General features: G+C 45.8%; 2 protein-coding genes across 2 annotated transcripts; one reads left to right on the forward strand and one right to left on the reverse strand.

The window, feature by feature from the left end:
* Nucleotides 1-140: 140 nt before the first annotated feature.
* Nucleotides 141-2,317, reverse strand: B0T23DRAFT_57751 (uncharacterized protein). The gene is made up of 4 exons (XM_062841489.1): nucleotides 2,052-2,317; nucleotides 1,605-1,851; nucleotides 901-1,551; nucleotides 141-824 (listed from the first exon to the last, which is right to left on the reverse strand). Exons 1-4 carry the CDS (start codon nucleotides 2,177-2,179, stop codon nucleotides 435-437), a joined length of 1,416 nt encoding a protein of 471 aa, XP_062687790.1. The 5' UTR covers nucleotides 2,180-2,317; the 3' UTR covers nucleotides 141-434.
* Nucleotides 2,318-10,601: 8,284 nt separating this feature from the next.
* On the forward strand, nucleotides 10,602-11,143 carry B0T23DRAFT_408915 (uncharacterized protein; the record flags this gene model as incomplete). Its single annotated transcript, XM_062839347.1, has 3 exons — nucleotides 10,602-10,721; nucleotides 10,858-10,955; nucleotides 11,035-11,143. The coding sequence occupies 3 exons, from the start codon at nucleotides 10,602-10,604 to the stop codon at nucleotides 11,141-11,143; spliced, it is 327 nt and encodes a 108-aa protein (XP_062687791.1).
* Nucleotides 11,144-12,769: the final 1,626 nt, after the last annotated feature.

The raw sequence follows: 12,769 nt of genomic DNA on the forward strand, positions 1-12,769 counted from the left end.
GTCATGGCGACCTGTAGATCTCGTCTAGGCCGTAGGGTGATTTACGAGCCTCCTCTTTGAAGCATTTCCAGCTCAACCGAGACCGATCCTGTTGTTCCTGTTTAAAAGTAAATTATAGTGCGAACTCCCAAAACCCGTTCCATCCATCCCCTGTACCAGGAAAGGAAAACCGAAAAGCAAAGCGAGACTGATGAAAAAAAAATGAGAATCCCAGCAACAGCTTCCTATGCATCGACGCCGTCGTCCCCTTCTATACAAGTATATCCTGCCCTCTTGCTATAAGAACAACTCCACATAGCCAATCATACAGCCCCCTCACTCCCTCTTTCCTAGCATACACACACATCTGATCCCATTCTGGACCATACACCCTAGAGAGAAAGTCTCTCTTCCTCACTAAGCCGCGCGAAGTGCGAACATCCATCCCTTCACACTTACTTGGCAGCGTCCGCAACCTTTGCATCCTTTTCAAAAATCCCATCCATACTCCAATCCCCCGCCTGCGCCCTCTTGAGCACCTCCCGTCCCTTCTCCGTCAGCGCCGGTTTACCGGCCTTATCGGTCGCCGTCACGAAGAAGACAGGCTGCCAGCTTTCCCCCTTCTGTTCGCGCTCGCGAGCCTTTTCTCTTTGGGCCTCCTCGAGCTCCTGCTTCAGCGTCGTGGCGCGAGAAAATTGCTTGGCAAGGATCGCCTCTGTCACTTTACCCCAAAGGGTGAGGGACTCGTTGGGGAGTTGCTGCTCGGTAGGGGGGAGGACCTTGGGGGCCACGGAAAGGGGGGCGATATCGATTATGGTTGTTTGTTGATCAGGAGGGTGGGATTCCTATGGAAGGGGGGGAAGGGAGTATTAGTACGGGTGGGATGGAATTGGGGGAGGTGAACATCATGACGAAACTTACCAAAGGCTTGGGACCAACGGTAAAGACCACCTTCTCCTTCCAAGGACCACCGAGACGCACCAGAATGTCCTCCTGCGGTACATCCTTGATCTGCATTTTGTCGTCGTTTTCAGGGTCGTACTTGAAGATGATTCCCTCAACCTTGTTCGTGGTCCGGCCCAGCCAGCCGTCATCGTAGTAGCGGAGAATCGCCTTGAGCTTCGTTTCCAGGCAGGTAATATAGGCCATATCGCCGACCGTGACGCTTAGCGCACCACGGAGGATACCTCCAAGGTGAGCAGGAGGATGTGTCAACTGGTATGTCTCGTGGTTCCTCTTCTCCAGCGTGATGAAAATGCCAAGATTGTGCTCGCCGGGCATCACCTTGATCGAGGTGCCGGTGAACTTGGCTGTGATCTGGTCGAAACCCTTGGCGTGCAGGCCCTTCTCTGGGCAGTCGATATAGAACGCGCTGACGGGAGGGTGGTGAGACGTTTGCTCGGTCAGGTAGGAGATCCTGACGGGTTTCGACGGCTTCGGGTTCGTGGCGGGCACGGATACTGTAGATGCGGCGCGGGAGCTGCCGGATTTGACGCTCGAGGGCCGGCTGATGGTGTCCTCTACAGCCTTGGTGTTGATCCTTGGGGCATCATCATCTGTTTCCCAGTTACACTAGGCAATCCGTCAGCTTTTTGCCGCCCTCTGATCGAGGGTTGAGAACTTACCCTGAAGAACTCCCCCAAGCAAGAGTTATATGGCTTGCAAGGCTTCCCCTTTGCATATTTCAGATCCTTGGTGAACCAGAACCGCAGCACCTCCAGCATACGATCGACCGGTTCGTCTGCGGTGCCAATCGCAACAAAGGCGTTCGGCGCATCGAGATAGTTCCAGTATTCGAGGTTGGGTGTTGGCTCGAGAAGCTGCGAAGGAAGAGAGAAGCGTACAGAGGCGAGATCGGCGACACCAATGAATCTAGGTGATGGGGACATACGGGGTTAGCAACTGTATCGTCGTATTGAAGGCCGCCAAGACACCGCTTTGGGCAATGACACCAACATCGCCGGTGTTGGGCTTGCGCATGCGCAAGTCTTTCACATGATGGCAAGCAGGCACTTTTCAACCCTTGGGCGCGAAGCTTGCTTTCCCCATGCGCGCGTCTGGTGGCTACTCACTTTCTTAGAATGGAGAGAAAGGTCGACAACTTGTTTCCATCGCTCGGATGTTCCTCGGCCGCAGGAGCACTACCATCTGCGGGCACGGCAGCGGGAGCTGGCGACCTGCCCGTGAATGCGGAAAACATCTCAAAGTCTTTCCCAATCAAAGTCTTCCTCCGCTGGTCGATAATTGGTGACGATCAAATCGGGCTTCGTCTTTGGGGTCCGACACCGGACGAGTCTCGTTCGATGGAGCGGGTGGGAAGAATGGGCAACAAGGAGCCTTCGGTGTGTCGTCGCGAAGAGGCGATCGGTGAGAAAGTCGCTGGGTGCTTTTGATGGAAACAAGTCCCGGTCAGCTATTTCGGTAGTAGACCTAGATGGAAGGTAGGTACACGAAGGTTGAATGCTCTCCAAGACAGAGGACGGAGAGACATCGATGCACCTACCTCTCTGCTATCGGCCGTGTATGATAACTGTCGGAAGTTGTTGGGATTCAGGAGTCGCCTCAGGTTCCGCCACCGGCGTGCTTGGGAGTTTTAGCGGTGCAGCAACAACAGAATCATGACAAAAAAAAGATCCAATACGAGCACCTCGACCGCGGCGCCTTGGTGATTCACTGTCTGGCTGGATGGGATCCAATGGTCTTCGGTTGGCCTGACTTTAGGGGCGGGCGGCGATGGGGGCGGACAGCACGTCGGCCAATGCGCTGACGTCCTGCGCCGTCACTGATAAGCGATAAGACAGGGGTGTGGACCCGCTACTTTTCCAGAGCCTCGACTGCCCGCACTTTGTCTCTCCTGGTCCCGTCTCGCAGGGGTCAAGCACCGATGCCAGAGAAGACGCTCGGCTTCAATGGGATAAGCGTGGAGCGGTCAACAAGCACTTGTATCCGTCCAATGGTTTTTGTTGGGTTTGTGGAATATCTTTACTGCTTCTCTTCACCGTCTATTATCGCCTTTCTGTACCCCTATCTATCTTCCCGGACGGTGAGGCAGCGAAAAGGAGGTGGTAGGTATATAGTGACGACGTCCTTCATATGAAAGCGTCCAAACTCAGCACTCTTGTTACGCTGGACCACACTTGCCAATTCCAGTTTTCATCCATCCTTGATCGGCCAATCAATTTGTCACGAGTTAGACTTGAGGCTGATTAGTGGCAGATGTCCATTTGTTGGGTGGCCATGTTCGTCACAAGGTCAATTACATCCGAACTTCTTCATCATTGAAACTGTTGGTATTGAGCACGTGCATACACGGATCATCCGTCGTAATGCTACTGTGTTGAAACAGCACTTGCTTTCTGTATTGGTAGTGAGTGAACCTTGTCTTCATATTCTTGATGATTGATTGCGAAAACTCAAGAACAAAGATGGGTTATTAGTGATCTGAGGGTGTCGAACGTATATATCTTCGTTCCGGGCTGAGCTCAACTCTTACGTGCCATCACGAATAGAGTATTTGCAAACGTCCTCCGGTAACTATGAGTGTCAGCGAACAACCTCACCTTTACACATACCTAGCCTCTTCGTCCCAGTTGGCATCCATGATCTCACAGGTCTCACGAAGGAACCCAACAGCAAACAGCTTGCTCTGGACTCCAGAACCTACAATGTGAGCAAGTGTCCACGCACATGCTCAAAATGAGACAGTCCGATTATTTTCTCTGGTGATGCTCCATTAGTATCGTAACAACTTGTCTCTCACTCCCACCCTCCTACAAATATACCCTCCCGTTTCACATCTAGCCTGCTGGTCATTGGCTTAGACCACCAATTCACCATAAGCTCTCCATTACCTCATCAAGATTACCAATCACTCCATCCTCAAACACGCAAAAACAACCGTCGCCATCTTATCATTCGCTTTCGGCTCGGAGCTCGTCTCACAAATAATCCTTGTCAGCGATTGCCCTGGTAAAGCGTCGCAAACGAAAAAGCTGGATGATTTTAATTTCCTTACAGGCAGGCAAGGCCATGCCAGGCCAGGCAAATGAGGCCCAAAGCAATGAGGGGGAAATCGTCTAAAGGGTGTACTAAGACTGTTAACAAATCAACCAGCACAGCGAAGAGAAAAAGCAGAGCAGGGCCAGAAGGGGGAGAAACCCACAAAATGACAAGAGGTGACGGAATGGAAGGAACGAAAGAGGAGCAAAAAGCACGGGGCAGACAGAAAGAGTAGAGAATACGGAAGGAGCAACCACACTGGAAAGTCTTCAAGAACCTTCCAGCTAAATCGACTGCCCCCCCCCATCTTTTTCGACTGTCTCTAACCGCTTCCGGTAGGCAGTCAAGGGGGCAGTCTCGCCACCCCCCGCTCGCTTGTTGCTAGTGGATGTCAGCCACCGCTAAATTACCCGCTAATGAACATCTAATAAAAACCCTATAGCAGGCAGCCACACTGCAATGCCTTCGTAAACTATAACGTACCTTAATAATTTTCAACTTCGTAATTTTCAATATTTTCTGGTATTTACCCCCGCCACGCCTAATACCTAATATTAAAATCGCTAGAAATAAACCTCGCCGCGCTTCTCAACCCTATCGGCAATACTAATAATCCGGTTACTCTATTAGACTTTGACTCTCCTATTCCCAATAGCACTATTAAAAATCTATTAAACGATAGCGATCTATTTAATTTCGACGAGTCCAATAGCGAATCCGACGATAAGGCTGGCAATAAGACCCCCGATTTCTTCCCCGATAATAAACCGTCCGACCCCTTCTTCGGCTACGAATTTAGTACGTTTAGTAATTATATATAGGATTCGCTTAATACCTTTATTAAAAATGTAAATATAGTTATATTGAAGGTTAGTTTCTTTATTACCCGGCGGTACATCGGTAATTATTACAGCGGTATCCCCCATTACACCGACTTTATTTATAATAAAGGAGGAAATAAGCCGAAGGAGGGGGAGGAGGAAATAAAGAAGACAATAAAGTACGCCGGTAAGTCTAGTAAAAAAGGATATAAGTAGAAAGTAAAGGCAATCAACTTTACTAAAGTAGGGTAGAAGTTCATTATTATAACTCTAAACTATTATTATCCTCTCGATTTAGAAAATACTAGTTATCTCCCTGGTTACCGCCGTATAATTAGGAATAAGGATATTATTATAAGTATTCTCCGTACTACTTAGTAACTAAAGAGTACTTCGTTAGATATCGCTTCTTCTATCTACACTAAATTCCTTAATATTAAAATTAAAATAAAGGATATACTTAATATTATTACAATATATAAGACGGACTTAGCAGGCCCCTTCACTACTACCTAATAATTCTTAAATTATTTAATAATAACCCCCGATATTTTTTACTGTATTTACCGCCAAAATAACCGCAAAGATAGTAAAATTGCCCGGGTCTTTTGGATTTATAATTAGTATATTGATTAGTAGAGGAAGAATTCCAAAGTCTAGAGTTTAAACTATATATACAAAGTCAACCGGTTCGATATACCTTTATTATAAATCTATAGCTTAACCGTTATATATACGACTTTCAATTTAGGTTATTACTTACTTAACGGTAAGAAGGAGGATTCTTATACGTAGGTACTAGAAATAATAAAGGAGATTCTTACTTAGTACTAAATCCCCCGCCCTTACGTTGCAATTATAAATTATAATAAAGTATTTAAGAATATTCTTTAAACTACCTTTAATAACGTATAATACTAAATTTATATAGAGTACATTATAAAAAACGTTGCCTTTAATATATATAAGAAATAGGAAGGTTTATTCGAGGGTATTGTATTTAGTGAATACAGTAGTGCTAATAGTTACTTTGTTAACGAGACCGAGACCGATATTTAAAATAACTCCGTAAATCGAGACTGCGATACCCGCTGCGTTGGTGCCTAATTATTATTAGAAGACGATTGTGCCTATTATTTTAGCTCTGGTATTTGTAACCCTCTTGCCCTTAAATTTGAAGTTCGTTTTAATAATAGTATTTATTAGTAGGTTAATAACGCGGATAGCTTCCTTGTAGCGTAGAGTATAGTTGTTTATACGGAGACTGAGGAGGATTTTAATAAGGAGTAAGAAGTTTTAATAAAGGATTTTGAGGATTAGTAAGGTAAGTAATCCTCTCTTACTATTAAAATTATTAATTGACTAGTTTTTATAGTATTAATCTAATATTTACGCAATATATACCTGCTAGTACAATACTAGTTTGCCTACTTCTAGATTAAAAAGTACTGCAATTTCGGCGTAAGAGTTACATTATATATAGAGGGTACGTATAGTATATTTAAATGCTTATTTAAGAATCGCTTTGTCGATTTCAATACTCTCCTTTTATTTATTAACGAGATATTCGATCATTTGAAGTATAATTATACTGCGAATTATTAAAAGTAGACTTTAAAGAAGGTAGTGTAATATAATAACTGCGTAATACGCCGTCTTTATTATTTAGTTGGATTTGCGGGGTTGAAGTTAATTGCTAAGTAAGTCGATATTATATGTAATAAGATTCGTATTGGCAGAGCTAGTAGTGGCTATACTTCATCTTTCCGCCGCTAATATAGATTGTCCTATTAGTATAAATTATATATATTGATTCTTCGTAATACCCAATTATCTTTGGGTAATGTTAATAAGTACTGGCATTTTAAAGAAAAGGTAAGATAGTCTAGCTATGTTATTTTTTACCAAATCTCTATACTAATAATATTGTTCAGCTACTATTACTAGAGTTTCTAACGCTCTACAATAAAGAAGACCCCGACCGAGTCCCTTCGAGGCGCTAATAGACCGAAGTGCGTAATGGTCCCCAATTACTACCAGATAGCGCCTTTAACGAGAATGCTCTATACGAAGTTACTTAATTCCCCTCTATTATAATTTCGAGCTTTGGCTAGCGTTATAATACTTCTACCCGCTATAATCCCTTATACGATACCCCGTTTAAAAAGAGAGTAAAGACTACAATTATAAAGAAGTTTACATTTATTTAAAAGGTAGTATAATTAAAGAGATTAGTACTAATATAATAAGAGGATTTAGTAATAGTTTCAATAATACGGGAAAACAACTTTAGTATTGTAGTTACTATATAGATTGTTTAGAGTATACCCTCTAGTATATAGTTGCCTCCTAATATTACGCCCGTTATAGTTAATAAAGCGGTTGCTAAATAGAAGAGGACGAAGGCTACCCAGTATAGTGAAATGATTATTGAGTTTTAAGGTATAAATACTAGTCTATATTATTATCTATATAAATCCTAGACCCTTCTAAAATATTGTATGTAAATCTCTGGCATTATATGTGTGTAGTAGTGCAAGGTACGTATTTGTGGCTGGGTTTTATGACCATGCTCCACTGCGGGTATTTTGGCGGGGATCGACATCGCTAAGCAACTTGGCAGGAAACTGCCCCCTTGACTGCCTACCGGAAGCGGTTAGAGACAGTCGAAAAAGATGGGGGGGGGCAGTCGATTTAGCTGGAAGGTTCAAGAACAACAATTTAACTTGGAATAGGTAAGTACCCAGGCGGCCTGCACCACATGCGGTTTCAGTTTCGTCGACGGTGAATCCAGAAAGAGACAAAACAACGGACAAGACGCTCCCGCTCATGTTGCCGTAAACAAAAGGAAAGTAAAAGGGACAACGACAAAGTACCTAAAGAGCACAACAGGCATAGTTTGAACATCCCATCCCGCGGACAAACCTTCGAACATGGGCTGGACACTCAGCCTGGCAAGGCCTGTTACTGAAAAAAAAAAAAAAAAAAAAAAAAAAAAAAAAAAAAAAAAAAAAAAAAAACTGTCTACTAGCCGAGGACTCGCACGGAAAGGACGCAGAGGATTCAATATCCGACCTGATGTTTCGGTTCGGCACGCCGGAGCCGGAGATGAAGCCGAACCTTCCGTTGCTTCGCGGGAATGAGGGCACCATACAGCCTTCGACGCCGAGTCGTGTCACAATAAATATGCGACATTGGAAGTTGAAGTTGGTTTGGCGACTTATTCACAGCTCCGATCACCGAAAGTCTCGACCGCTTTACAAAGTCGAGTAAGGTCTGGCCTTTTCCTTACCACGCTAAAAACACACAAACCAAGGCTGGCATGTGCGCCCTACGAGGATATGGTTTGGGTGTCAAGTACACAAGGTTGGATCCTGGGTGTGGATTTTTCCCTCCCTGATGTCTGATGTTTTGGGAGAAGTTGGGAAAGACCGCTGCCCTCAGCGTCCCCGTCACCCAGGACGTTCAGGAAAGTCACGAAAAACAAAGCTGACCCAGCCAGCATGTGATAAAAGGTACCAATGTATCGGAAATAGCCCCCTTCCGCCAAACTACACTACGGCCATGTCTCGGGGAAAACCTGGGACTCGGGATCTGGCTGATTCTTCTGCCCTGTTCGAGCACACATCTTGAAGCATTGCAGACTGCACAAACCTCTCCCAAATCGCAAGCAACCGCAAAACACCCCATTAACATTCTGGCCAGTTCCATTCATTGAGCCTAGGTACAGTTTGCCTGCCAAGCTCTGCCTGAGCCCCGAGTTCAGATCTCTCGGAGTCATTGCGGGATGTGATGTCGCTAAAACCGGATTCTCGAGCACCGAGCTTAAGCGCTGCGCATGTAACAGCGTCCCACGGCGTTTGATACCTAGCTTATTTGATGTTCTTTGAAACCAGATTTCTGACATGTGGTAGCTAATCCATCCCATTTGTGACGCTTACTCAACATTATACATGACTCGAAATTTGCCCCGAATCTCCTCCCTCTATGAGCGCCGGATGGAGGGGCAGATCTGTACAGGGCAAGCCCGATGCCTATACGCTAAAGGGCACCAAGTTAGAGTGGTGGGCAACGTTCTCGAGTTTTCACTAACTGAACAGACACATCTGCTGGTATATGCTGGCTGATGGAGCGCTCGTACACGCCCTGCCCAGCGCTCAATACGAAGATTGTGGCAAAACTTCGCGAGCCTCCATGGTACAAGTGTGGTGGATTAGACTCCGTCCTTGAGGTTCCCAAGCAGATGTAAGGCAGATCCAACCTTGGAGATTGCTCGAGTCTCTTGAAATCCCTCAGGTTCCTGACGTATCCATCACTGTTGATTGGAACATAGAGGTACTCTACAGCTTGCCTACATGTTCCCGTCTGTTGGTTCTAGAAGACGCGCGGTTTGCAGTTGATAGGGATACGGTTGCGGTCAATATCAGGGAAGACCTTCTAACATGAATTGCGGAGTTCCGTCCATCAGTGGCGAATGGGTGCAGGGAGAAGACAGACACTTGATAGATACTGTACATGTCTACATAGCGGGCATATAACATATCCCCCCGCCTCTTGTCAGACTCGCAGCTGCATAGTTGCCTTAGTGAAAGTGAAAGCAATGTGGGCTCGCGAGACCCATCTTGTTAGCCATAGTGTCTTTGCATGCGTTTGATTGTGCATTAGGAGCATACCTACGACTTTTCCTCACTCAACTGCAAGGTACATGCATAGAGGTAGGTACCAGGTACTATGTACGGAACTGAGAAGGAGAACTTCCGTGACCAAGCTTTGGATGATGAGATTACGAGAAATATTCGTAGGATAGTATGGAACATAATGTTGCAAAGGGCGTATCGTAGAAACCTCGGTCGATGCAATGTTGGCAACCGTCAATCTCCTCTTTCAGCGCCGGGCAGAGCATATGTTGGCGCCCCGGAAGCCAGCAGATGCCAGAAGATGTACCTGTCCAGTTAGTGAACACTCGAGAAAATTGCCCACCACGGTAACTTGCGTGCGTTGTAATGTACAGAGTCGGGCTTGTCCTGTATAAGTATATGTCCTGCCCAGCGCTCAAAGGGGTTCAAAGAGGCGATGGACGGTTCCATGTCAATCGACCGAGTTTCTACAATATGTATACACCTAAGGCACCGCAAGAACAGAGCGCATAAAAAGAGAGGTAGAGGGGAGGAATACATGTACCTCAAAAATGTAGTCTAGGTTTTGAGTTGTGTTGAGTTGAGTGTCGAAACCCACTGACGGTGTCTGCAACATGGAGTGATTTTTTGTTTTTTTCTTTGGAAATAGGTACTTTACTCAGGACAGTATCACGCATGCACTGGCAATCACCGTGATAGACTAGGAGTTGATGAGTTACAGGACTCCGAAATCCCATTGGGAGGCTGAGCAAAGCGGAGTTTATTTCTACCTCTACATATGTACGAACCTAGATCTGTAAAACGCATGCAATCGCAATGATTTTGCATTCATAATTTTCCCCCGAGCCCTTTTCCGGATTGTAAAATCCAGGCAGACAAAGGGAGAGAAAGCAGCAAAGAGCATACCGCATTATCTCTAGCGCAGGACCTCGCCTACTCGAACGTCGTATGGTGTTGAGCCTTCACATTTAGGAGCGTCTATACCCACAGCGTATTGTCATTTCGATGCGCTTATGACGATATGAAGCTTTGGTGCTGCGAACGTGCCCAAACAGGACTGGATACAGGATGGTAAGCATATCGTATTGACTGTCAAACTCATACATCAGGAACTGCGTGGTTGAGTGACTCAAATACTATGTTGGTCTATTCTTTTGGGTGCATCATGTGCAAGTTAATGGCCTTTACCCACCGCCTGGCATATACGAGTTTATACCTCCACGGTAGACATTTTTGTCTGGACTTGACGTTTATAAGAGCAGCATCTCACCCGCTTCAGATTCGCGTTCTTTAATCGTCCATGAGATCTGTGACGGGCTGTAACAATTCCTATTGTCCGGCATCCAAAGCTACCTACCCAAGGACATGTGACAAGAAGGTAGTCAGAAGGTAGAGTGAGCAGGCGGCAAAGAGGCACACAGAATGACGGCGTCAACAGGCAGAGTTTGATGGCGATGATCCTGCAAAAGCAGCAGGTAGACGTTGATCGAGAGATGACAAACCATCATCGCCAGAGGGAGTTCATGAAGATTCCCAACGGCATGACCCAGCGCATCTTACTTCCATCTTAACCCACACTCCCTTTCAGGTTTCTCAAGTCACCCCCGATCTGTTCTCAATGTATCCCTCTGCAACGACAAATTCGCCACTCGAGAAGAGTCCATGCAACGAACCTGTACGACGTCGTCCACGCGGCGTGGTAAATAGTCGGAAGAGGGATGAAAGGGAAGTGATGATTCCAGCAATAGCACAAGGTGCATGGACAGACACATTGCAGACCTTGTGATATCCTTCAAGCAGCAACATAGCCCCCATCATGTCTACGAGAGGAATTCCTTTTGATGAAAGCGGCTCGTTTGACGGAATAGTCACTCGACATTGGACGAATTAGACAGCCACCGTACCTAGAAATGCCCTGAAATTCAAGATGATCCTGTCAGGTTAAAGGTGTCCAGTTGAAACACATTTGCGTTTTAACACCTGCAAAGTAACTGTCATAGGTACTGGCCGGTGTTTGACTCGCCACTGAGTACCTATTTGTGATGTTCTCGACTTCCTACAGTAGAGGTACTGTGCTGCCTGTTGGACGATGTGGAAAGAGTATCTGAGCTCATCGGAGTTCGGTCAAATAGAAGTGAGGAGCTTGTGACCATCAAGGCTCATTACAGTTGATCTTCTCGCGGGGTAGAATGAGAAGGCGTGACTAGACGCATGCCCCGTCTACTGCGTAGTAGAACTACCTCTGGTTCTGCGTTTACCATATACTACCGTATAATTTTCAAATCGAGGTTCGGCAAGGCACTGTTAGCGCAGGTATAAGCAGGGTTAAAGGTGTAAAGAAGCAGCAAGAAGCATGTACATAGTTGACTGACACCTTTAACCCTCCTTATGCCTGCATAAAAAAGCGCCTTCCTGAAGCCCAATCTCGAGTAATACGGTATATGTCCATGTCCGTTAAAGAAGGAACTGCCAACCGGAAGTCCGTTGTAGGTATATTCAATTCCATGTTGCCGTGCTGCGAACATGGACTGTAATTCTTACACATAGATAGTATCTACATATGTATCGCTAAGAACAGCAATGGCAAAGTGGGGAAAGTCCCATATCGGGGAAAGATCGAATGGGAAAGTTTGCAGTCTCAAGATGGGAAAGTTTTCTTTTTTTTTCTTCTTCTTTTATTTGTGATAGGAAAATGTTGCCGAGCCGACCAACCACTCAGCGATAGAGAGACATCACAACGAGGGAAAGAAAAATCAGATCTGCTCCTCTACCATAGTATTCCGTTTGCCGATCACCGCCCTTCCTGCTTGGCACTAAAAATAGAGAGGACCCGGCTCCTTGGCTTTTTGCTCGAAGGACGAACGAGCCGAGCAAAGTCCCAATGGAGTGGATAATTACGCTATGTAGCGTGCAGATAGCTTCGGCAAGTCAGTACGCATCGTGACACGTGATCATTGGGACGGATGTATTATCGGCAGCGAAGATTGATACTTAGTTGTCAGCTACACCAGAAGAATGATATGATGTGATGCGCGTGTTGATCATTCTCCAAACATTGAGAGACCTTGACGTAGGTACAAAACCACAGTTTCAGCCTTGAGATCAAAGAGGTAAAGTAGCCGTTGAACACATATTGGAGGGCACCATAGGAGCGTTAAACAGCAGCAGGAATCGAAGGCAACGAAAAGTAAGGAGATGCTCGTAAGACACGCCTTCCGTAGAAGACGAATGGGAGGAATAACCGACCAAGTCCGGCTGCAACGAAGCATCTGTCAACGCCCTCAGTGTCGCGAGATATTCTAGATGCCTCGGACGTGAGTCCCGAGTTTACAA

Source organism: Neurospora hispaniola (genome assembly GCF_033458365.1).
Source record: "Neurospora hispaniola strain FGSC 10403 chromosome Unknown B0T23scaffold_14, whole genome shotgun sequence".
Classification (NCBI taxonomy): Eukaryota; Fungi; Ascomycota; class Sordariomycetes; order Sordariales; family Sordariaceae; genus Neurospora; species Neurospora hispaniola.